The following is a 24,349-nucleotide window of genomic DNA, read 5'->3' on the forward strand; positions in this document are numbered from 1 at the left end:
TCAATTTTAAAGATTGATCCTTGGGCTGATGTGCAGGGAGAAACCCATTCTTGGCAAGGGAAAACAACTCCAGAAAAGGGGGAAAACAGTGAAATAAGCTGAGCAAGGTGGAATAAAAAGTTTGTTTGTTTTTTTTTTTTTTGCTTGCTTCTCAAATTCTTTTTAAATGAAAAAGTTCCACAGTCTAGGGGGAAGGAATTTAAAAGCAACTAATAAATGTCCTAACATATTCACTTAGAAGAGGGCAAATAAATGAAAGCGGCTTAAGAACTTCACAGGTTTTTCCAATCACACAGCTAAAGACACTATGACAATCCTACACTTCTGTCAAATAGAAATATATGGCAAAATGGGAGTAATCAGGCAAGTGAAGGGATATGTTCTAGATTTCTTAGTTTATACTTAGTAGCAGAGAGCAGTTGGTACATTGAGACCAATGCTGGATCATTAATAGCAGGTCTACTTTTGGGTTATCATTTTTAAGTTTCTTCTGTGAGACTGTGATCCTTTGAGAGATTAGATTAAGAGTAGTATTGTCAGAGTTTCTCAGGTGATGCATCTAATGCCACTCCAAGGAATAGCCATTCCCTTTACTGGGATGGAACTAAACTGTTGTTATTCAACGTGCAGGGCTCAGTGAGGGAGACACAGACTTATCAATGTGTCACCAGAGGTGACAACAAGAGGAGCACAGCAGTTACTCTGTGTTCCTAATGTCTGGCCCCTCCTCCCACTTTCCTAGGAACAGGCTTCAGTAGTGTATGGGTACATTGTTATAAACAAGGCCTAAGGAAGCAGTGGCTTCCACATTTTCACACAGGTTTATGGTAACACTGTCCTTTGGGATCTGCTTGTCAGGGAAACCTTTCAAGGTAGAAGTGGGCCCAGGCTGAGTTCCACATGCTGGATGAGCCAGATGATTTCTGTGCCCTGGTCACTTTCTTCAATGGGGCGGATGGGAGCTGCCAGGTTTTTAAAATCATGCTTCATCTTAAAGCACACGGTCACTTCACCCTCCTCATGTTGTGGGGTAACTTTGATGAAAATACCTACTTTGTTGGCTTTTCTGAAGGCTATAATGTCAGGATCGTCCTGAAAATCTTGGGGTTCTGCCAACTCATCATACTCTGCGGCTGCATCCTTGCCAGCTAAAACCAGCTCTTTGAGAGGCACCACCACCTTAGCAGTGCTATTGACATTATCGGGGTCTCCCTCCTCACACTCCATCAGAGTCACATGGGTGAGGTTCTCCACTGGATTTGTAAGAGTCAGGAGGACCTGGCTCTCTTTCATGTAGCAAAGGTTGGGAATTGACATGATTCTCACTTCTGGAATATAATTGACAGCAACCAGCTGGATTTTGAATTTGATAGATGTTGGATTAAATTCAGGCTTGCTCAAATTATGTTCACATTTCCAGCAAAGTAGAGACTGTTTGATCAGAAGATGTTTGTGGCAAGGATAGAGCATGAAGCACAGATTGGCTGGAAGTCAGGCTGCAAGAGATGCTGCTGAAGGGTGGTCACCTCTGTTAGGTTTACTGGTCTTGTATAATAGTCTTCAGGTAAAGGTTCTACTTCATCTACGGCCTGAGCTGGCTCAATCTTTATCTCTTTCAGGTCTTCACCTTCTTTAAGGGAAAGTCCGACAAGGGTACTGATAGATGTACCAGCTCATGGTTGCTGAAGCCTGGTTCCAAGACCATATTTGTCCACTACATGAGTAGTGTGTTGCAAAAAAGCTAGAGGCATATAGTTTCTACGCTGTGCCAGTTTCTTGCGATCTCGCTCAACTTTCTCTTTCTGAGCAAGCTGCTGGTAATATTCAATCAATTTGTTCATCCGTTGGTTGTGACGATTTTCAGGTTCCTGCCAACCACCACTAGCAACATATTTGTCTGCCATGCTCACATCTCTAGACGTCCAGCGACAAAATCCACAGGCCAGGTAATAGGCTTTCTTCATGGTGGTCTTGGCTGGGTCATCTGGAAGCTGTGTGGAGATACTTGTTGCCCGGGTGGAGAGGGTATGCATACAGCTGGGACAGTCAAAGCAGTTGGCACATCTATTTTTTTTAAGTTTGGCTTCAGCCGATGGCATATTTTCTAAGCAACTGGGACAATAATGAGAGTCCACCTCGTGAAACACACATTCCAGCGACCGCAGCTCGCTACAATAGCAGCAGAAGTAGAGCTAGGAGAGCGGGGCCCGAACCTTTTTTTCTCCCTGGACCAGGTAGAGAACCCTCTCCGACTGCAGCAAAGACACCATCTTGGAGAGGGAGGAGCCAACGACCGGAATAAAAAGTTTTGCTTGCTTACTTTTAAACTAGCAGTTAAATTACTTGTCTGAGCAGTACTTGCTTTTACTAGAAGCCTGGACTGTAAGGGATACAGCTTGCAAAAACTCTGCTGGGTCTTTAAACACTCTGAAGAACAATGGCTATAACAGAAGTATATGCAAGGCCTAGGAGGAAACATTAATCAGGCCATCCCCCGCTCCATTGATAGTCAAAGCAAATGCCCATTGTGGAAATTTGAATTATGACCAGTGCAGAGATGGAGGGAACACCCCAAGCCCTGAAATATGGACAGGAGACCTTGTACCCTAATCATGGAAAGAAATGCCTCTGGGTGGAGATAAGGGGAAAATTCCTCCTTTCCACTGATTCTTCAGAGGAAACCTGACACCATTGTGTCTGCTGCACAGAGATACTGGAGGGGTTTAACCTCCTCCAAGGAATTTATGTGCATGACCACAGACAGGATTCTGCCCCACACAAGGCTCAGGTTTTGGATTCCTCAATGCTGCCCAGAATCTTAACGTTAATGATTATAGATAGAATAAGAACTAACATGCTTAGTCAGAGAAAATGTTAACATTTTTATTCCCTTCCTTAGCTTAGCCTTTCAGCTAAATGATAAAATAGCCTTCAAAAAGCTGAGTGTAACAAACACTCTGGACCACTCATTGGAACCCACAAGCTAGTGGTGGTCCCTTATGTTCCCACCTTTTAAAACTCTATTCTGGGGCAGCACCTGTGGCTCAAGGAGTAGGGTGCCAGCCCCATATACCAGGGGTTCAAGCCTGGCCCCGGCCCAAAACTGCAATAAATAAATAAATAAAATAAAACAAACAAACAAACAACCCTCTATTCTGCATGTCCTCTTTGTCTCTCACTGCTTTTAACTTTATTTTTCTTCAGTTGATAGACACCAGTTCCACAGGTATTAAAGGACCCCGCCTCAGGGGTGGGATCCTGGCACTGATGAGGAGAATGTATATTCAGTTTTGTGATGATGAAATGTTCCTTATATACATGTTAAATCCATTTGTTCTGGTTTCTTATTTAAGACCATTATTTCTTTGTTCAGTTTCTCCTTGGAGGATCTATCTAGTTTTGTCAAATAGATGTTAAAAATCTCTATTATAGTGTAGGAAGTTATCATATGGTTCAGATCACTTAGGCTTTCTTTATAAATCAAGGAGTATTCAGATAGGATGCATAAATGTTAATTATTGAAATCTCTTTATGTTGTGTGTTTTCCTTGACAAGTATGTTGTGTCCATACTTATCTTTCCTTATTTTTTGCTTTTAATCCAATTATATCTGCAATTAAGTTTGAAAACCCAGTTTTATTCTGCTTTCCATTTGTCTGGATTATTGTTGTCCATTCCTTTACCCTGAGTCTTCTTTTATCCTTTGAGGTTATCTGTGTTTCTTAGATGCAACAGATATTTGGCCTAAGCTTTTGTATCTAGTCAGCCACCCTGTGCCTTTTTAGAATGGGATTCAAGCTGTTCACATTCGTAGACAGAATTGATAGCTATGGTGGAGTTTTGGTCATCTCACTTGTCAGAGATCCAGAGCTTATTTCTGTCCCTTTCATCATTGTGGAAACGAGGCTTTTTTACTTAATTTTAAGTTGTGTTTAACTTTGTGATGGACCATTATGCTGCTCCTTATGAAGAATGGTTCCCCTTACTTTCTATAGAGCAAGTCTAATTGTGAAAATTTTCTCAACATTTAGATGCTAGTGAAATATTTGATTTGTCCATCACAAATGAAACTTAGTCTTGCATGATACATGATCCTAGGCTGAAATTTGTTTTGTTTAGGAAGGTTAAAGGCTGATGAACATCATTTTCTGCCTTGAAAAATTTCAGCTGAATGAGCTTATGGTCATCTTGATATTTTTCTCTTTGTGGGTGAGACTTTTCTTATACCTGGCTTCTTGCAGGGTTTTCTCCTTCATATAACCTTTGGCAAAGTTAATTATTCTGTGTCTAGAAGATGTTTGTTTGGGTTGAGTGGTGCTGGGGTTTTGAAACAATCTACTGTCTGAATTTCTCTTATAATACTTGGAAAATTCTCTACCATAATGTCTTGGAGTACAGCTTCAGTGCCATTAGGAGCACCCTCTTCTCTTTGAAGAATCCCTATAATTTGGATTTTTTTTTTTTTTTTTTGCAGTTTTTGGCTGGGGCTAGGTTTGAACCTGCCACCTCTGGCATACGAGGCTAGCACCCTACCCCTTGAGCCACAGGTGCTGCCCAATTTGGATCTTTTATCTTTTGGCATGATCCATATATTTCTCAGAAAATATTCTGGATTTTTTTCACCTTTGCTCCATTCCTCTGAATGTTTGGGATAGTTAAAAAGTGTTGTCTTCAATTTCTGAAATTTTTCTTTTTTATGTTCTACTCTATTATTGAGGATCTCTAGTTTGTTTTGAAGTTTCTCAAATGCCTCTTTCAATTCCTTAAGTTTGGCTATATCTTTCCTTATTATGTCCAAATCCTTGGTGACTTTGCCTTTGAATTTATTAATTTATTTAGACAACTTTTGAACTATTTTATTGATTTCTATTTCCATCTTCTCATCAATTTCAATCATTTTATTTGCTGTCAACATTTTAAATTCTATTTCTGACATTTCAGCAATTTCTCTATGCATGATATTTTCTGTTGTATATCCCTTGTAATCTTGTGTGGGAGTTAATCTACTCTGATTTTTCTTGCTGCTAGAGTTCTGCTTGCTCCTCCCGTGAGTATTTTCATCTTTTAAAAAAATACATGAATTATACTTCTTTTGTTGAAATGATAGGATGTCCATGAATACTTATTTTTTTTCCACTTTAATGAATTTTATTTTATTCTATTTTATTTTTATTAAATCATAACTGTATACATTGATATGATCATGGGGCATCATACACTCGCTTCATAAACCATTTGACACATTTTTATCACAGTGGTTAACATAGCCTTTCTGGCGTTATCTCAGTTACTGTGCCAAAACATTTACATTCTACATTTACCAAGTTTCACAAATACCCCTATAAGATGAACCACAGGTGTGATCCCACCGATCCCCCTCCCACTACCCACCACCCCCTTCCCACTTCCCACCAATGGTTAAGTTGTAGCTGGGTTATAGCTTTCATGTGAGAGTCCCAAATTAGTTTCATAGTAGGGCTGTGTACATTGGGTACTTTTTCTTCCATTCTTGGGATACTTTACTAAGAAGAATATGTTCCAGCTCCATCCATGTAAACATGAAAGAGGTAAAGTCTCCATCTTTCTTTAAGGCTGCATAGTATTCCATGGTATACATATACTACAATTTATTAATCCATTCGTGGATTGATGGGCACTTGGGCTTTTTCCATAATTTAGCTATTATGAATTGGGCTTCAATAAACATTCTGGTACAAATATCTTTGTCATGTTGTGATTTTTGGTCTTCTGGGTATATGCCCAGCAGAGGAATTAGAGGATTGAATGGCAGATCTATTTTTAGATCTCTGAGTGTTCTCCATATATCTTTCCAAAAGAAATGTATTAACTTGCATTCCCACCAGCAGTGCAGAAGTGTTCCCTTTTCTCCGCATCCACGCCAACATCTCTGGTCTTGAGATTTTGTGATATAGGCTAGTCTCATTGGAGTTAGATGATATCTCAAAGTAGTTTTGATTTGCATTTCTCTGATGATTAAAGATGATGAGCATTTTTTCATATGTCTGAAGGCCGTGCGCCTGTCTTCTTCAGAGAAGTTTCTCTTCAAATCCCTTGCCCAGCCTGCGATGGGATCCCTTGTTTTTTTCTTGATGATGCGTTTGAGTTCTCTGTGGATTCTGGTTATTAAACCTTTGTCAGAGATATACCCTGCAAATATCTTCTCCCATTCTGAGGGCTGTCTGCTTGCTCTGCTTACTGCGTTCTTAGCTGTGCAGAAGCTTTTTAGTTTGATCAAGTCCCAGTAGTGTATTTTTGAAGCTGCTTCAATTGCCCGGGGAGTTCTCCTCATGAAATACTCACCCAGACCAATTTCTTCAAGGGTTTTCCCTGCATTCTCCTCTAGTATTTTTATAGTTTCATGTTTTAAGTTTAAATCTTTAATCCACTGAGAGTCTATCTTAGTTAATGGTGAAAGGTGTGGGTCCAATTTCAGTCTTCTGCAGGTTGCCAGCCAGTTCACCCAGCACCATTTGTTAAATAGGGAATCTTTTCCCCACTGAATGTTTTTAATTGGCTTGTCAAAAATCAAATAGCGGTAAGTAGCTGGATTCATCTCTTGGTTCTCTATTCTGTTCCAGATATCTACTTCTCTGTTTTTGTGCCAATACCATGCTGTTTTGATCACTATCGATTTGTAGTAAAGTCTGAGGTCTGGTAGTGTGATTCCTCCTGTTTTGTATTTATTTCTGAGTAATGTCTTGGCTATTCGAGGTTTTTTCTGATTCCATATAAAATGAAGTAATGTTTTTTCAAGATCTTTAAAATATGACACTGGAGCTTTAATAGGGAGTGCTTTGAAATTACATATTGCTTTGGGTAGTATGGACATTTTGATAATGTTGATTCTTCCCAGCCATGAGCATGGTATGTTTTTCCATTTGTTAAAATTTTCAGCTATTTCTTTTCTTAGAGTTTCATAGTTCTCTTTATAGAGATCTTTCACGTCTTTTGTTAGGTGAATTCCCAAATATTTCATCTTCTTTGGCACTCCTGTGAATGGGATAGAGTCCTTAACTGCTTTTTCAATTTGACTGTTGTTGGTGTATATAAAGGCTACCGATTTATGAATGTTGATTTTGTAACCTGAGACGCTGCTGTATTCCTTGATCACTTCTAAGAGTTTTGTAGTAGAGTCCCTAGTGTTTTCCAGATACACAATCATATCATCTGCGAAGAGCGAGAGTTTGATCTCTTCTGACCCTATATGGATACCCTTGATCGCCTTTTCTTCCCTAATTGCGGTGGCTAAAACGTCCATTACAATGTTGAAAAGCAATGGAGACAATGGGCAGCCTTGTCTGGTTCCTGATCTGAGTGGAAATGATTCCAATTTAACTCCATTCAATATGATATGGGCTGTGGGTTTGCTGTAGATAGCCTCTATCAGTTTAAGAAAAGTCCCTTCTAGACCAATTTTCTTGAGTGTTCTGATCATGAAGGGATGCTGGATATTATCAAAAGCTTTTTCTGCATCAATTGAGAGAATCATATGGTCTTTGTTTTTTAATTTGTTTATGTGCTGAATTACATTTATAGATTTACATATATTGAACCAGCCTTGAGACCCTAGGATAAAACCAACTTGGTCATGATGTATAATTTTTTTGATGTGTTGCTGGATTCTGTTTGTTAGGATCTTGTTGAATATTTTTGCATCTATATTCATTAGTGATATTGGTCTATAATTTTCTTTTCTTGTTGGGTCTTTTCCTGCTTTGGGGATCAGGGTGATGTTTGCTTCATAGAACGTGTTGGGTAGTCTTCCTTCTTTTTCTACATTTTGGAACAGGTTGAGTAATATAGGTACTAATTCCTCTTTAAATGTTTGGTAGAATTCTGACGTGAAACCATCTGGTCCCGGGCTTTTCTTTTTAGGGAGGTTTTGTATAGTTGATGCTATTTCTGAACTTGATATGGGTCTGCTCAACATTTCAACTTGATTCTGGTTAAGTCTTGGAAGGTGGCGTGCTTCCAAGTATCGGTCTATTTCCTTCAGATTTTCATATTTCTGAGAATAAAGTTTCTTGTAATATTCATTAAGGATTTTTTGGATTTCTGATGAGTCTGTGGTTATTTCGACTTTGTTGTGTCTGATTGATGATATTAGGGATTTTACTCTTTTTTTCCTGATTAGGTTGGCCAGAGGTTTATCTATTTTATTGACCTTTTCAAAAAACCAGCTTTTTGATTTATTGATCTGTTGTATTATTCTTTTGCTTTCAATTTCATTTAATTCTGCTCTAATTTTGGTTATTTCTTTTCTTCTACTGGGTTTGGGGTTGGAATGTTCTTCCTTTTCCAGTTGCGTGAGATGTCCCATTAAGTTGTTAACTTCCTCTCTTTCCGTTCTCTTGAGGAACACTTGCAGTGCTATAAATTTCCCTCTTAGAACTGCCTTTGCAGTGTCCCAGAGGTTCTGATAGTTTGTGTCTTCATTGTCGTTTTGTTCCAAAAAATTGGCGATTTCTTTCTTAATCTCATCTCTGACCCAGCTATCATTCAGCATAAGGTTATTTAACTTCCATGTTTTTGTATGGGTATGCAGATTCCTGTTGTTACTCAATTCAAGTTTTATTCCATGATGGTCCGAGAAGATGCATGGAATAATTTCTATTCCTTTAAATTTACTGAGGTTAGACTTGTGACCTAAAATGTGGTCAATTTTGGAGTAAGTTCCGTGGGCTGATGAGAAGTATGTGTATTCAGTTTTGTTGGGATGAAATGTTCTGTAGAGGTCTGCTAAATCTAAATTAGCAGATGGTTAGGTTTAAATCTAAGATTTCTTTGCTCAGCTTCTTTCTGAAGGATCTATCCAACACTGCCAAGGGAGTGTTGAAATCTCCGACGATTATGGAGCTGGAGGAAATCAAGTTGCTCATGTCTGTTAGAGTTTCTCTTATAAATTGAGGTGCATTCTGGTTGGGTGCATAGATATTAATAATTGAGATCTCATCATATTGAGTATTACCCTTAACAAATATGAAGTGACCATTCTTGTCCTTCCTTACTTTTGATGGTTTAAAGCCTACTGTATCTACAAATAAAATTGCAACACCTGCTTTTTTCTGATTACCATTTGCCTGAAATACGGATGACCATCCTTTCACCCTGAGTCTGTATTTGTCTTTTAAGTTGAGATGTGACTCTTGTATGCAACAAATATCTGGCTTGAGTTTTTGTATCCAGTCAGCTAACCTATGCCTCTTTAGAGGACAGTTTAAGCCATTCGCATTGATGGAGAGTATTGATAAGTCTGTTGGAATTTTGGGTATCGAGTTTTTCAAAGGTCCAGTGGACATTTTTAATCCTTTCGCCAGTGTGGAAGTTGGAGTTTGATCCGAAGTTTCTGAGTCAGTTTACTTTTGTGGTGTAGGATTGGGTTGGTCATTGTGGAGGATAGGTCTGAGAACATCCTGAAGAGCTGGTTTACTTATGGCAAATTGTTTCAACATACGAATGTCATTGAAATATTTAATTTCTCCATCATAGATGAAACTCAGTTTAGCTGGATACAAGATCCTGGGTTTAAAATTTTTTTGCTTTAGGAGATTAAAAGTTGATGACCAGCCTCTTCTGGCTTGAAAAGTTTCAGCAGAGAGATCTGCAGTTATTCTAATATTCTTACCTTTGTACGTTATAGTTTTCTTTCGCCGGGCTGCTTTGAGAATCTTCTCTTTCATGTTAACTTTAGTGAAGCTAATTATGATATGTCTGGGGGATGACTTATTGGGGTTGAATCGTGCTGGGGTTCTGAAGCTGTCTGCTATCTGAATTTCAGTTTCTCTAGGCATGTCTGGAAAATTTTCTTTCATAATTTCATGCAGAAGGGCCTCTGTGCCCTCGGAGGCCACTTCATCGTTCTCAGAAATTCCTATAATCCTTATGTTCCTTTTTTTCGAATTATCTGAGAGTTCTCTGAGTGAGTGATCCGTTTTTGCTCTCCATTTCTCTTCCTCTTTGAGAGATTGGGAGCGTTCGAAGACTTTATCTTCAATGTCAGAAATCCTTTCTTTTGCTTGCCCCATTCTGTTACTGAGGGATTCTACTGTATTTTTCATATCTTTCAGGGCTGTAAGTTCTTGCTTCAGTGTGTCTAAGTCTTTGGTGGTTTTGTCTTTAAATTCGTTAAATTCTTGAGACGATTTTTGAATTTCTCCTCGGATTCCTAATTCCATTTTATTAATCTTGTCTGCCATCCAAATTCTGAATTCGATTTCTGATATCTCAGCCAGTTGTTTATGAATGGGATCTTCAATCACATCTGCCGTGTCTTTTCTTGGGGGGGTTGATCTATTCTGGTTATTCATGTTACCAGAGTTTTTCTGCTGATTCCGCCCCATGGTTATTTTACTCCCTTTGGTTTTTCCCCTGGGGTTTTATCGAGGGCCAGTACAGTGTTGTGGCCTGAGAAACTGGGGTCCTGTCTGGTGTGGTGGAGCAAAGTGGTTCTGTCTTATTTTCAGCTGGTTTCTGTTCAATCCTATTGCAACTTCTACTCTGGCTTGAAGTCTCAGCTGTGTGGAAAAATCAGCAATTAAGTCACCCCGCCTGCGCACCTCTGGCCCCAGTTGGAAAAGGAGAATCAACCTTCCTACAACCATAGACCCAGGGCACCGCCTGAAAAGTCCTCAGTCTATTAGCCCAGTTCAAAAGGTCCAAATCAACTGTCTCAATCGGCACTTGTCTCAGGTGAGAGAGTTCAAGAGGTCTCTGGGAACTGGATCACAGGGGCCTGGTGACTCCTCTGACACGGCTCACCCCAGTGCAGCGTGGAGTCAGGAGGAGCCACCCAGCAAACAGAGCAGTCTAGGAAGGTTGACGTCTCCTTCCCCACTTTGCCCCTTCGTCAGACCCAGTCACTGGTATCTCTGCAGATGGCTAACCCAGTTGCCTGCAGTGAACAGACACTCCAGGGGTTTGCACCTGCCTGAATCGCAAGGAAGTCTGCCAGGCCCCCATAGACTGCCGCTATCTAGCAGGAGGAGATGGGGCCTGACATCTATGAGTGTTTGATGCAGGTGATGGGAGGGAGGTGTTCACTCAGGCTTAGCCCCATCCCTGATGGATGCTGCTAACAGAACAGAACAGAGCAGAACAGACAACTTTGCGGGGTTCTGTCTCTGTTCCTGTCGAAATCGCCTACAGAAGACGAGCTGTTTTGAGTTCAAACGTCTTTGGTGTTGGAGGTTTGAGTCCGATCACCTCTCTGGGTCAGCCCCGCCCTGGAAGCTTCCCGGGTTTGTGAGCAGTGTCAGGAAATCCCCCGCTCACCGGTGGCCTCCTCTGGTTGTCCAGGGAGACAGGGGGTGTGGCCTCAGAATATCCAGAAGTGACCGTTCTGCTGTTAAAGAAAAAACGGCTGTTGATCTACCTCCAAGGGGGTTCCGAGCCGTAGGGAGCCCAGTCGACAGCGAGCAGATTCAGTTTCTCCCAGTCTGTCGCCCGGTTGTACTGCCGCAGCTCAAGTCTTCAGGCTTCAGAGTGGGGGCGGGGTGGGAGGGAGCGGCTGGAGCCCAGAACCGCTGGTCAGTTCCCTGCCCAGCCACATGGCAGGTGTTCAGGTCTCCGGACCACAGAGTGAGGGCGGGGGAGCGCCTGGAACTCAGAGCCAGCAGGGGCTCCAAGCCGTAGGGAGCCTGGTCGACAGCGAGCAGATTCAGGTTCTCCCGGTCTCTCTCCCGGCAGCTCAAGCCTTCAGGCTTTAGAGTGGGGTCGGGGTGGAGGGAGTGGGTGGAGCTCAAACCGAGCAGGTCTCCGGACCCCAGAGCAAGGGCGGGGTGAACGCTGGGAGCCTGGAGCCAGAGCCCAGTCTGCAGTGAGCAAATTCAGATTCTTCCGGTCTCTTGCCTGGTTATACCGCTGCAGCTCAAGCCTTCAGGCTTCAGAGTGGGGGCGGGGTGGGAGGGAGTGGCTGGAGCCCAGAATCCCTGGGCAGCGAACAGACTCGGCTATCCCCAGTTCCCTGCCCAGCCACACGGCAGGCGTTCAGGTCTCCGGACCACAGAGTGAGGGCGGGGGAGCGCCAGGCACTCCGAGCCAGCAGGGGCTCCGAGCCTAGGGAGCCCGGTGGACAGCGAACAGATTCAGATTCGCCTGGTCTCTTGCCTGGTTGTACCGCCGCAGCTCAAGCCTTTAGGCTTTAGAGTGGGGGCGGGGTGGAGGGAGTGGCTGTAGCTCAGAACCGAGCAGGCGTTCAGGTCTCCGGACCACAGAGCGAGGGCGGGGTGAACGCCGGGAGCCCGGGGCTCTCGGCAGCAAGGAAATTCAGATTCTTCCCGTCTCTCCATAGCTCAAGCCTTCAGGCTTCAGAGTGGGGGCGGGGTGGGAGGGAGCGGCTGGAGCCCAGAACCGCTGGGCAGCGAACAGACTCGGCTATCCCCAGTTCCCTGCCCAGCCACACGGCAAGCGTTCAGGTCTCCGGACCACAGAATGAGGGCGGGGGGAGCGCCAGGCACTCAGAGCAGCTGGTAGCGAGTTCGACTCAGCTATATGCTTGGAGGTATTGTTGCCCAAGGAGGGCTGCTGCACCTCGCCTCGGGGAAGTGCCGCCCTGGTGAGGGTCTCCCTCCGCTGACTGTCCTAACCTCTCTCCCGTGCCCCAGAATCAGCGCTGACCAGCCACAGCTCAGGGACTGTCCTCTCCCCTTTAGGAGCCACCCAAGAATCCGAACTCCTGGGGGACAGGCTTTCAGACCTCAGAGAGAGTGGAGGGAAGTGCTGGGTACTCAGAGTCACCGGCAAAGGAAATTTACAGATTTATACAGTTTTATGCCTGGCAGGATAACGCCTAGGCCTCCTAGTAAGGGAGGTAGGTCTAGTTTGTAGTAGGTCTTTCCCGTGAAGTGTAGTGGGATGGCCTTTGATTTCTGCCCTTTTGTTTGTGGGGCCCTTAAGCCGATCAGGTGGGGAGGGAGGACTCCCGTCCGCTTGGTGATGGGTTTTGTACCTTTTGTTTGCTTCCTTGTGATGGCAGCTCTCCTCAGCGGGGTTGATGTGCGTTCTTCAACTTTCTCGCTTGGTGTTGCTGGAATCCATCAGGTTATTTGCTAAATTTTCGTCCCCTAACTCTCCTTCAGGACAGGAGCCTCTATGGAAAGCTGGCTTCAGTCCGCCATCTTCCCATCATCCTATTTTCCCTCCCTGAATACTTATTGAGAGATAATCTAGTTTGGTACCCTTAGGAAACACTGTAGCATCCTCTTTTGCAACATAAAATTAGATTGGATCAGGAGGTCACTGCAACTGGAGCTAACCATCCCTTCTCCAATGAGCTGGAACTTGTAATTGTGGCCTTCTCCCTGCTGCCTTGCAAAGGTATTTTTCAGAGCTATTGGCAGAGTCTCTGAAGGCCCACTTCCTGAGATAGCACGACCTGGCTTTGTCTTGATGCCAGCCTGCTCTATACTCAATTCTAATGAGTCTCAGTATTTCACTGGAATTTCTGCTAGGCAAAGATACACACATCTACAGCCACACCCCTTACCAGCAATAACCGAAGGAAGGGAATCTACAGACAGACCTGCTGAATTGACTCTCACTGCTGCAAACTATCCCCCCACTACTGCTCAAACAAAGTCAAACAATGTTGAACCCGCAGGCAAGATAGTGGAGAACAAGAATCCCAGACAGCTCTGGGTGAGAGTTCCTGTCAAACTCTCACAGGCAGCATAAGCGACACTCACTCAAACAATTTCTGAGAGTCAGCCACTGGGCACATCTGCTTGAGAGTTCCTTGAGGCTGGAGAATGGTCTTTTCTAGTGGATAGGGGGGTCAGGAGAGTTCATCTCTCTTTCTGCCAAAGTCAGAACTACAGTGCCACTGTTTCTGTTTAACACCTCAGGGGCTCATATAATGCACCAGCCTCTCAGTTAACTCTCCAAACACTTCAGTGTCTGTAGTGGGCAGTTTGACAGGTGGATTGCAGACAGAGATTATTCGTTCACCTTTTTTGCCAAGCAGAATGGGATCTGTGCTCTGAGGTAGAACCTTTTGTGGTGTAGGAGTACTGAGACCTCACAACTCTCTCCCATTGGGTGAGGTAAGAGGTCCTTTGTAACCTGCTCACTTGGAATAAGCCTGCCCACCTGGTTGGGGGAGGTATCTCCTGTCTCCTTGGCAATAGGTGCCCTCCAACTAATCTCTATCCCTGATCATTGTTATCTTTCCTCCTCTTTCTTAGCCTCTCAACTTCTCTCAAGGGAGATGATGTACACCTCACTTCTGTCTCCCTCACTTCTGTCTCCCTGTGCTCAAATCCCCACCTTTGGCTGCTCCAAGTCCATTTCACTCCAATTTATCTCCTTCTGGACAGGAGCCTCTGGTGAAAGCCTCTTCTACTTGGCCTTCTTGACCCTTACAGTCCATGATATTAATGTAGCACATTGTTTAACCATGTAAATATTTTTTGGGGGGGTTTCAAATGATCCTTTATTGAAACATTTTCCTTTGTACTTTTTAACTAGCTGGCATTCCACAGCACCACTGTTGATGTCATCTGTGATGTTGTGAGGGTAGCAGCCATCAACATTACAGCCCACGGACTAGGCCGTCCCCAGGATCTCTTTAATGGTTCCAGAGAGTTCTCTGGCTAAAGATCGGTGCCACATCTGTCTGGCAATGTTGACAATCTCACCGAAAGTGATATTTCCATTGTGTTTAATGTTTTTCTGTTTCTTTCTCTCTCGGCTGTTCCTTGAGGGCTTTGATGATGAGGGCAGAGGCAGAAGGTACCACTTCAATCTGGGCCTGTCTATTCTGGTTAGTTACTTTCACTGTAATCCTCAGACCCTTCTAGTCATCGGTTGCCTTGGCAATGTCATCACCAAGCTTTTTTGGAGACAAACCCAGGGGGCCAATCTTGGGGATCAGAGCAGATATGGCACCGACTTTGCCACCGGTGCACCTAGGTACACGACTTTGATCTCATTGGGGTCAAACTTAGGTGGCATGGTGGAGGTATCTGGTGTTGGACGAACCCGAATTTAGGACGACCAAAGAAACTTGCACCTTGGCCTCCTCTGAGCAGAAAGCCAAAAGCTAACCATGTAAATATTGAAGGATATTTTGGTTGTTTCCAGGTAGGGATGATTAAAAATAAAGCTGTAGTTCCTAAAGCAAAAATCCTTACCACAATCATATCCTTGCTCACATAAAATAATATTCACATGTTCTAGGGAATAAGACATGGGCATATCATTTCAGAGGCCACCAATAATTCCACTACAATAATATAGAAAAATATATCCTCTGAATAAAAAGTGACTTTGATTCTTTTACCCTTTCTAACTTTAATTGGTATAGCATTCTTATTTATAATAAGTGTTTTCTTATTATTGATACTTATGTGTTATTGATATTATTGTTCATAGAGAATTATGTTTCAACTGAGTTTTAAACTTTTAGGTTGTGTGGAATAGATGATAACATTCTATGGTAACAGCAACTTAATTGTTTTTGTTGTTGTTGTTTATTTTATTTTTTTTTGTGTGTGAGATAGAGTCTCACTCTGTTACCCAGGCTAGAGTGCACTGGCATCGTACAGCTTACATCAACCTCAAACTCCTGGGTTCAAGTAATCCTCCTACTTTAGTTTCCCAAGTAGCTGGGAGTATAGGTACATGCCACCATACACAGCTGATTTTTCTGCTTTTAAGAGAAAAGTGGTCCCACTCCTATTGAGGCTGGTCTAGAAACCTTGGCCTCAAGTGATCCTCCAGCCTTGGTCTCCCAGAATTCTAGAATTACAAGCAGGAGCCACCATGCCTGGCCCTCCAGTTATGTTTTGATATGGTGTGTTGAAGTGGCTTTTTCCTGAATATTTTGATTGATGACCATAAAACAATATGTTTTTCATTATGGTAAAACAGACATAACACAATTTATCATTTAAACCATTTTTAAGAATTAATTCAGGGACATTATGTACTTTCAAAGTGTTGTGGAGCTATTACCACTTTCCATTTCAAGAACTTGTTCACAATCCTGAGCAGAACTCTGTAGCCATTGAACAAAAACTCTTTCCTCCTCCTCCTCTAATCCTTTGGTAACCATTATGCTTTCTGTTTTGATGAATTTTCCATTTCTCAGTATCTTATAAAAGTGAAATCATAGAACATTTGTCTATCCGTGTTTGGCTTATTTCACTTTACACAAGTGTAAATGACCCAGAGCTAGTTTCTAATAGTCAGGATATCCTTTGCCATCGGATCCTGATGATAGCAAACCAAGATTTGAGTCAACTTATAGAGAATACCATTAATCAAAATGCCCTATTTCTCTAATTTAACTCAAAAACAAAAGGCACTTAAACCTTCTAAACTAACAATTAGTAAAATGACACCAGACCACAAGTAAATATCTGAGTATCTAGTCAAAGAGAAAGAGATACCACTTACAAGGTTCCAGGTAATCAGTGGAAGGCCCATAACCAAAAGTAAATGTTTCCTTTTTTTATATTCTAAATACTTTTATTGAAACATCTATAAATGTGCATAGTTCTTACAAATATTCTCTTAAGTATACATAGACAATAGACTTGACCTATTAAAAACTTTATTATTCTGAAATATTCTGGGTGACTTTATCATTATTTTTCATCTTAAATTTCTTTTTAATTTCTGATTAATATGAGGGTACAAACTATTAGTTTACAATGTTTACATTTGTTAGGTAAAGTCCTTATTGTAGTTGTTTCCTGCACCCAGGAGGTGTGTCATATACCCTTACATTGTACCAATTATGTGAGGGCACACCAATCCTCCTCCCTTATCCCCTCCTCCTCCACCGCCCAACTTGAATTGAATTGAGTTTTTCTCTTGTGTGGGCATGTACTACTTCCTCTGCCACCTTCCTCCTTGCAATGAGTACATTTGGTATATGCTGGGGCTACAAACACCTGTACAATGTCCATCTATTTTATATTCTTTACAGACAGTGTTCTCATTCTTGCTCAGGCTGGTCTTGAACACATGAACTCAGGCAGTCCACATGTCTGGGCCTCCCAGAGTACTGGGATTACAGGCATGAACTACCCTGTCTGGCCTGAAACAATGGTTTAAAAAATACAACAACTTCAAGGAGCAGGGTCTCACACCTGTAATCCTAAACACTCTGGGAGGCTGAGGCAGATGGTAAAAAATAGGTAGGCATTGTGGGGGGCACCTGTAGTCCCAGCTACTGAAAAAGCTGAGGCAATAGGATGTCTTTTTATTTTGAGTCTCACTATGTCACCCTTGGTAAAGTGTCGTGGTATCATAGCTCATAGCAATCTCAAACTCTTGGGCTTAAGTGATTCTCTTGCCTCAGCATCCCAAGGAGCTGAGACTACAGGCACCCACCACAATGCTCAGCTATTTTTGTTGTAGTTGTCATTATTGTTTGGCAGGCCCAGGCTGGATTTGAACCCACCGGCTCTGGTGTATGTGGCTGGTGCCCTAGCCACAGAGCTACAGGCACCAACCTAGCAATAGGGTCTCTCGAGCCCAAGAATTTCAGTTTGCTTTGAGCTGTGATGATGCCAGGGTGCTCTACTGAGAGTGAAAGAGTGAGACTCTGTCTCAAAGAAAAAAAAAATTCATAGCTTGAATACTGTGCAACAATGTGCCTTCCATATCAATTCATGGTAGCCTGAATGTGAGCAGGGAGATATGGGTAACTGTCTCCTTAGGGACTCCCACTACCGATACTTCTTATCCTGTATTTTGAGTACCTAAGCTTTTAGAAAATTATCTTAAAATAACTTTACTGAGATAGGTAGTTCGCACTTTTAAAGGGTACAATTCTTTGTTTCTTAGAATATTCACAAAATGATGCAGCTAAAACCACCATCTAATTTTAGAACTTTTCCTTCTCCCTCCACCTGAAGAAAGTCAATACCTGTTAGCAGCCACTTTCATCCTCCCCACCTCCCCTCTAGCCCTAGGAAACAACTGGCCTACTCTTGATGTTTTCTTATAAAGTGAAGTCATACTATATGTGGTCTTTTGTAACTGGCTTTTTCCCCTTATCATAATATTTTTAATGTTCATTCACATGGTAACCTAAATATGCCCTTCATTCATTTTTAATGTTAAAAAATATTCCTTCATATAAGTATAACACATATATCTATCCAATCATCTGCAGATGCACTTTACCCTTCTAATCTTAGTTTCTTAAATGATTTTCATCTTGAAGATGTGTGGCATCTATCAAATGCTTTTCCTTTGTCAAGCTGAGCACGTGGTCTTTGTTATTTATTCTATTAATGTAGTGTATTCTAATAATTCATTTTCCCATATGGAACTAAACTCACACTCCTGGTAAAAATCCTACTTGGTGAACATGCATAAAATATTTTGTATGCTCCTGGACATTTTCCACACATACATAGTATACCTCTTGTATATTTGAGACTGTGTTTCCCCTTTCGCCCCAGCTAATGTACAGTAGTATCATCATATTTCACAGAATCACAAGATGCTTATCTGAATTGATCCTCCTACCTTCATCCTCCTCAGCAACTAGGACTATAGGCACATGCCACCATAGCTGGCTAAATTTTGCATTTTTTGTACAAATGGGGTCTCACTATTTTGTTCAGGCTAGTCTGGAACCCCTGGCCTCGTGTGATCCTCCTGCCTTGGCCTCTTAAGGTGCTAGGATTACATATGTGAGCTATGGTCTTCAGCCAGGCTTATGATTTGTTCAGGATTTTTCTCTACTTTCATAATAAATAACAGCCCATACATTTAAAAAATAATAGCTTTATTAAGGTATAATTCATACACTCCACAATTCTCTCATTTAAAGTATATAGTTCAAAACTATACCCTCAGTGATCACTTCTATAATTTGCTCATTTGGTACTAGAGATGTTTCCCTGAATGTGTAGAAGAGAGAAGAAAGAAAGGGAGGAAACAAAAAAAAAGAAAGGAGATAGAGAAGCAGAGGTAGAATGGGGGAAGGAAGGAACAAAGGGAGGGAGGGAGAGTGGGAAACAAAGAAGGTGAAAATGACTCAGCTTGGTGGCTCAGACCTATGATCCTAGCATTCTGAGGGGCTGAGGCAAGTGTAATGCTAGACCTTAGAGGTGCTAAGATCAGACTGAACAAGAGGCATACCCTGTCTCTCCTAAAAAATAGAAAAACTAGCCAAGAGTTATGGCCGGCACCTGCAGTCCTAGCTATTTGGGCAGTTGAGCCATGAGGATTGCTTGAACCCAGAAGTTTGAGGTTGCTGTCAGCTTGGCTGAGGCCATGGAAATCCTGGGCAACAAAGAGAGACTGAATTTCAAAAAATATACACACACAGACACACATACACACACACGTAGATGAACAAACAAAAACATTTGTATCATCTAAAAGACAAGAATTATGATGATGGTTCATGCAAACCAGACATGGTTTAAGGCCTGTGATGCTTTGAACATTTTGAGGCTATAGACAGGCATAGCAAATTTGTAAGCCTCTTTAAAATGAATCTTTTGGGATATGTGTAAAAACAGGTTCTTGCAATAGCGTCCCACTCAAGTGGCTCCATCCAGGTTTGTAAGCTGTGTTGCTGCTTGTGTCATAGTGCCGTACAAAATCCTAACTGTTGTATGAACCTAGTGCTGAAAACTCAACTGTCATTAGAATCAATAAGCCATAAATGGGAGAACATTTCTCTCTGTGTGGATGTAGGGATAACCATTTACCTGTTCCAATAACTTCAGGGACAACAGCTTAAGTGAGCACAAAAGGACAATTAGTATCTTTGACCTTAAGCCTGGATCCCAGCACATTACAGGATGAAGTCACTACATAGTCACAGTGGATGACATCACAATGGGTGTTGCCCAGTGATATTCAGACCATCTTCAAGCTTAGGCTTATTCCTGGTAAGCATGTGAAGTGGCTGTTCTTCTTGTGTTTCAAAGTGTTACAAAAGAGTGGGGTTCTTTTCTCCACACTAAATTCCTACTTAGTAAAGTTGCTTTGTATCTGTGGCAAAGGTATTCAACAGCATTTTCTTTCGTTTTGGGGTCATGGATTTGTAAGAAAACTGAGGAGTGTAGTGTACACCTTCTGCTGCCCTGTGATGGTGTAGACCCAATCCCCAAGCACAAAGATCAGACGCTGATTTCATGTACCTAACAGGTATGTAAGACAATCCTATGGTCTACTTTTATTGCATTTTACTCCCTTCTGTAGAATATGCTTGTTTTTAAAGGTAGTTGATACACTGAACTTCCTCTCTTAGTATCTGGTTAGGCACTGTGTCCAGTAGTATACTCAATAGCTCTGATTATTTCAGATGATCATGAGAGATCTCAGAGACTGGAAAGATCAGTCTATCTGGGAATCTCCAACACTCCTGAGCCCAGTTCCAGGGGTGTTCAAACTTTTGGCTTCACTAAGGCCACTTTGGAAGAAGAGTTATGTTGGGCTACACATTAAGTCCACAAACACTGATGAAAACTGATGAGCAGGCTACTTTTCAAAACAACTGAGAGTGTACTATAAATGGCTTACCACAAAAAATAACTAAGTGAGGTAATGGAAGTCACTAAACAGTCACAGTTGAAGACATAACAGTGAGTGTTGCCCTGTGATGTCCAGACCATCTTCAAGATTATACTTATTCCTGGTGAGCATGTGTAGGGTCTGGAAAGGTTTATTGTTGTTGTTCTTGTTCTGTTTTTTTTTTTTTTTTGTAGAGACAGAGTCTCACTTTATCACCCTTGGTAAAGTGCCGTGGCGTCACACGGCTCACAGCAACCTCCAAATCCTTGGGCTTAGGCGATTCTCTTGACTCAGCCTCCCAAGTAGCTTGGACTACAGGCGCCCGCCACAATGCCTGGCTGTTTTGTTTGTTGTTGTTGCAGTTTGGCCGGGGCTGGGTTTGAACCCGCCACCCTCGGCATATGGAGCCGGCGCCCTACCCGCTGAGCCACAGGCGCCGCCCTCTTGTTCTGTTTTAAACTGTTGAAAAAGAGTGGGGCTGTTTTCTCCACACTAAATTCCTACTTAGTAAAGTTGCTTTGTATCTGTTGCAAAGGTATTCAACAACACTTTCTTTCATTTTTTGGAGGTCATGGATTTGTAAGAAAATTGAAGAGTGTGGCTTACATCTACTGCTGCCCTGTGATGGTGTAGACCCAGTCCCCCAGCCCATCTAATGGAGGACTGGCTGTATTTTGAATAAGGATTGCTGTGCTGGGCGGCTTTAGGACATCCTTCACAATGTTCTCAACCATGAGCCCGAACCCACAGGGCCTGAAACAGATCAGCCTGGACCAGATCTGGGATGACCTCAGAGCTGGCATACAGCAAGTGTACACCCGACAGAACATGGTGAAGTCCAGATACATTGAGCTCTACACCCATGTTTATAACTACTGTACTAGTGTACATGAGTCAGACCAAGTGCAAGGAGCTGAGGTCCCTCCCTCTAAATCCCAAAATGAGCAGACACCTGGAGGAGCTCAGTTTGTTGGCCTGGAATTGTACAAACGGCTTAAGGAATTTTTGAAAAATTACTTGGCAGATCTTCTCAAGGATGGAGAAGATTTGATGGACGAGAGTGTACTAAAGTTCTACACTCAACAGTGGGAAGATTATCAATTTTCAAGCAAAGTACTGAATGGGATTTGTGCCTACCTCAGTAGACATTGGGTTCGCCGTGAATGTAATGAAGGACGAAAAGGAATATATGAAATTTATTCCTTGGCATTGGTGAATTGGAGAGATTCTTTGTTCAGGCCATTGAATAAACAGGTAACAAATGTTATTTTAAAACTGATTGAAAAGGAAAGAAATGGTGAAACCATCAATACAAGGCTGATTAGTGGAGTTGTACAGTCATATGTGGAATTGGGGCTGAATGAAGATAATGCATTTGCAAAGGGTCCTACATTAACAGTGTATAAAGAATCCTTTGAATCTCAATTTTTGGCTGACACAGAGAGATTTTATACCAGAGAGAGCACTGAAATCTTACAGCAGAACTCAGTTACTGAATATATGAAAAAGGCAGAGGCTCATCTGCTTGAGGAACAACGAAGAGTTCAGGTTTATCTTCATGAAAGCACACAAGATGAATTAGCAAGAAAGTGTGAGAAAGTCCTCATTGAAAAACACCTGGACATTTTTCACTCAGAATTTCAGAATTTATTAGATGCTGACAAAAATGAAGACTTGGGGTGCATGTATAATCTTGTATCTAGAATCCAGGATGGCCTAGGAGAATTGAAAAAACTGCTGGAGACACACATTTATAATCAGGGTCTTGCAGCAGTTGAAAAGTGTGGAGAAGCTGCTTTAAATGACCCCAAAATGTATGTACAGACAGTGTTGGATGTTCACAAAAAATACCATGCCCTGGTAGTGTCTGCATTTGATAATAATGCTGGCTTTGTGGCTGCTCTTGATAAGGCTTGCGGGCGCTTCATAAACAGCAATGCAGTTACCAAGATAGCCCAGTCATCCAGCAAGTCCCCTGAGCTGCTAGCTCGGTACTGTGACTCCTTATTGAAAAAAAGTTCCAAGAACCCAGAAGAGGCAGAGCTGGAAGACACACTCAATCAAGTGATGGTTGTCTTCAAGTACATAGACGACAAGGACGTTTTTCATAAGTTTTATGCAAAGATGCTGGCCAAGAGGCTTGTACATCATAACAGCGTGAGTGATGATGCTGAAGCAATCATGATATCCAAATTGAAGCAAGCTTGTGGTTTTGACTATACCTCTAAACTTCAGCGGATGTTTCAAGACATTGGTGTAAGCAAAGATTTGAATGAGCAATTCAAAAAGCACCTGACACATTCAGAACCACTGGACTTGGACTTCAGTATTCAGGTTCTCAGCTCTGGATCTTGGCCCTTCCAGCAGTCCTGCACATTTGCCTTGCCATCAGAGCTGGAACGTAGTTACCAGCGGTTCACAGACTTCTATGCCAGTCGTCACAGCGGCAGAAAGCTGACCTGGTTGTATCAGTTGTCTAAAGGAGAGTTGGTAACTAATTGCTTCAAAAACAGATATACTTTGCAGGCATCTACATTGCAGATGGCAATCTTATTTCAGTACAACAGAGAAGATGCCTATACTGTGCAGCAGTTGGCTGACAGCACGCAAATTAAAATGGACATTTTAGCACAAGTCCTGCAGATTTTATTGAAGTCAAAGTTATTGGTCTTGGAGAATGAAAATGTCGATGAGGTGGAACTGAAGCAAGAATCCTTAATAAAATTATATCTTCCTTATAAAAATAAGAAATTAAGGGTTAACATCAATGTGCCAATGAAAACTGAACAGAAGCAGGAACAAGAAATGACACACAAAAATATTGAGGAAGACCGCAAACTACTGATTCAGATGGCCATCGTGAGGATCATGAAAATGCGGAAAGTTCTGAAACACCAGCAGTTACTTGGAGAAGTCCTCACTCAGCTGTCCTCCAGATTCAAACCGCGGGTCCCAATGATCAAGAAATGCATTGACATTCTAATTGAGAAAGAATATTTGGAGCGAGTGGATGGTGAAAAGGATACCTACAGCTACTTGGCTTAACCTTTCTAGAAGGGTCTGACCATGTGACCCGCAACAAATAGTTCATCATGGAAAGAATGAAAACAACTCAAGTTCATAGCACCTAGCCTGCCACCATTTGGACCTCCCTTTTTAAAACTGAGACCAAGATTCCCATCACGTGGTCTCAGATTAACATCAGAATTGCTCAGAATTGATACCTTTGAAGTCGGTAAATATGGACACCAACACCATTTAACCTAACATAAGAACAGAGGGGAACTGAAACATCCATGCTGAGGGCTGCATGCTACTGCATTTAAGTCAATACATTGGCTGCCTGATTAACAGTCATCCCAGGCAGCACTTATAATGGTGGCAGCACTTTGAAAGCAAGTCTGAATGGACTCATGTATAATCTGCTATGAAAAAAATTTCTGTAGTGCGTTTCATTTTTTAATGTGTGAAAATAAAGAAAATCAAAGGATTCTGACAAGTTGCATTTGGTTTTTGTTTTAAGTTTTACTAATTTTTTTTGTTATGCTTTGCAAGTTTTATTTCATTGATTTTTTATAATATACAAGGATAGCAGCAATTTTTGTGGTAGATTGTCAAGATAAAAACAGCATTACTGGGCGGCGCCTGTGGCTCAGTGAGTAGGGCGCCGGCCCCATATGCCGAGGGTGGCGGGTTCAAACCCAGCCCCGGCCAAACTGCAACAACAACAACAAAAATAGCCGGGCGTTGTGGCGGGCGCCTGTAGTCCCAGCTGCTCGGGAGGCTGAGGCAAGAGAATCGCGTAAGCCCAAGAGTTAGAGGTTGCTGTGAGCCGTGTGACG

At 42.2% G+C, this 24,349-nt stretch overlaps 1 protein-coding gene and 1 pseudogene across 2 annotated transcripts; one reads left to right on the plus strand and one right to left on the minus strand.

Annotated features, from left to right (window-relative positions):
• Positions 1-582: 582 nt before the first annotated feature.
• On the minus strand, positions 583-2,288 carry LOC128577408 (dynactin subunit 4-like; annotated as a pseudogene). Its single transcript, XR_008377571.1, has one exon. The product of XR_008377571.1 is annotated as a dynactin subunit 4-like (transcript).
• An 18,939-nt stretch (positions 2,289-21,227) lies between these two features.
• LOC128577462 (cullin-1-like) lies at positions 21,228-23,708 on the plus strand. Its single transcript, XM_053579697.1, has one exon. The coding sequence runs from the start codon at positions 21,228-21,230 to the stop codon at positions 23,550-23,552; it is 2,325 nt and encodes a 774-aa protein (XP_053435672.1). The 3' UTR covers positions 23,553-23,708.
• The last annotated feature ends 641 nt before the right edge of the window (positions 23,709-24,349 follow it).

The sequence above is a fragment of the Nycticebus coucang genome, chromosome X (assembly GCF_027406575.1).
Source record: "Nycticebus coucang isolate mNycCou1 chromosome X, mNycCou1.pri, whole genome shotgun sequence".
Lineage (NCBI taxonomy): Eukaryota > Metazoa > Chordata > Mammalia > Primates > Lorisidae > Nycticebus > Nycticebus coucang.

Bases quoted from the DNA above. Each gene is read 5' to 3' on its own strand.
- LOC128577462 (XM_053579697.1), top strand. From the start codon at position 21,228: ATGTTCTCAACCATGAGCCCGAACCCACAGGGCCTGAAACAGATCAGC.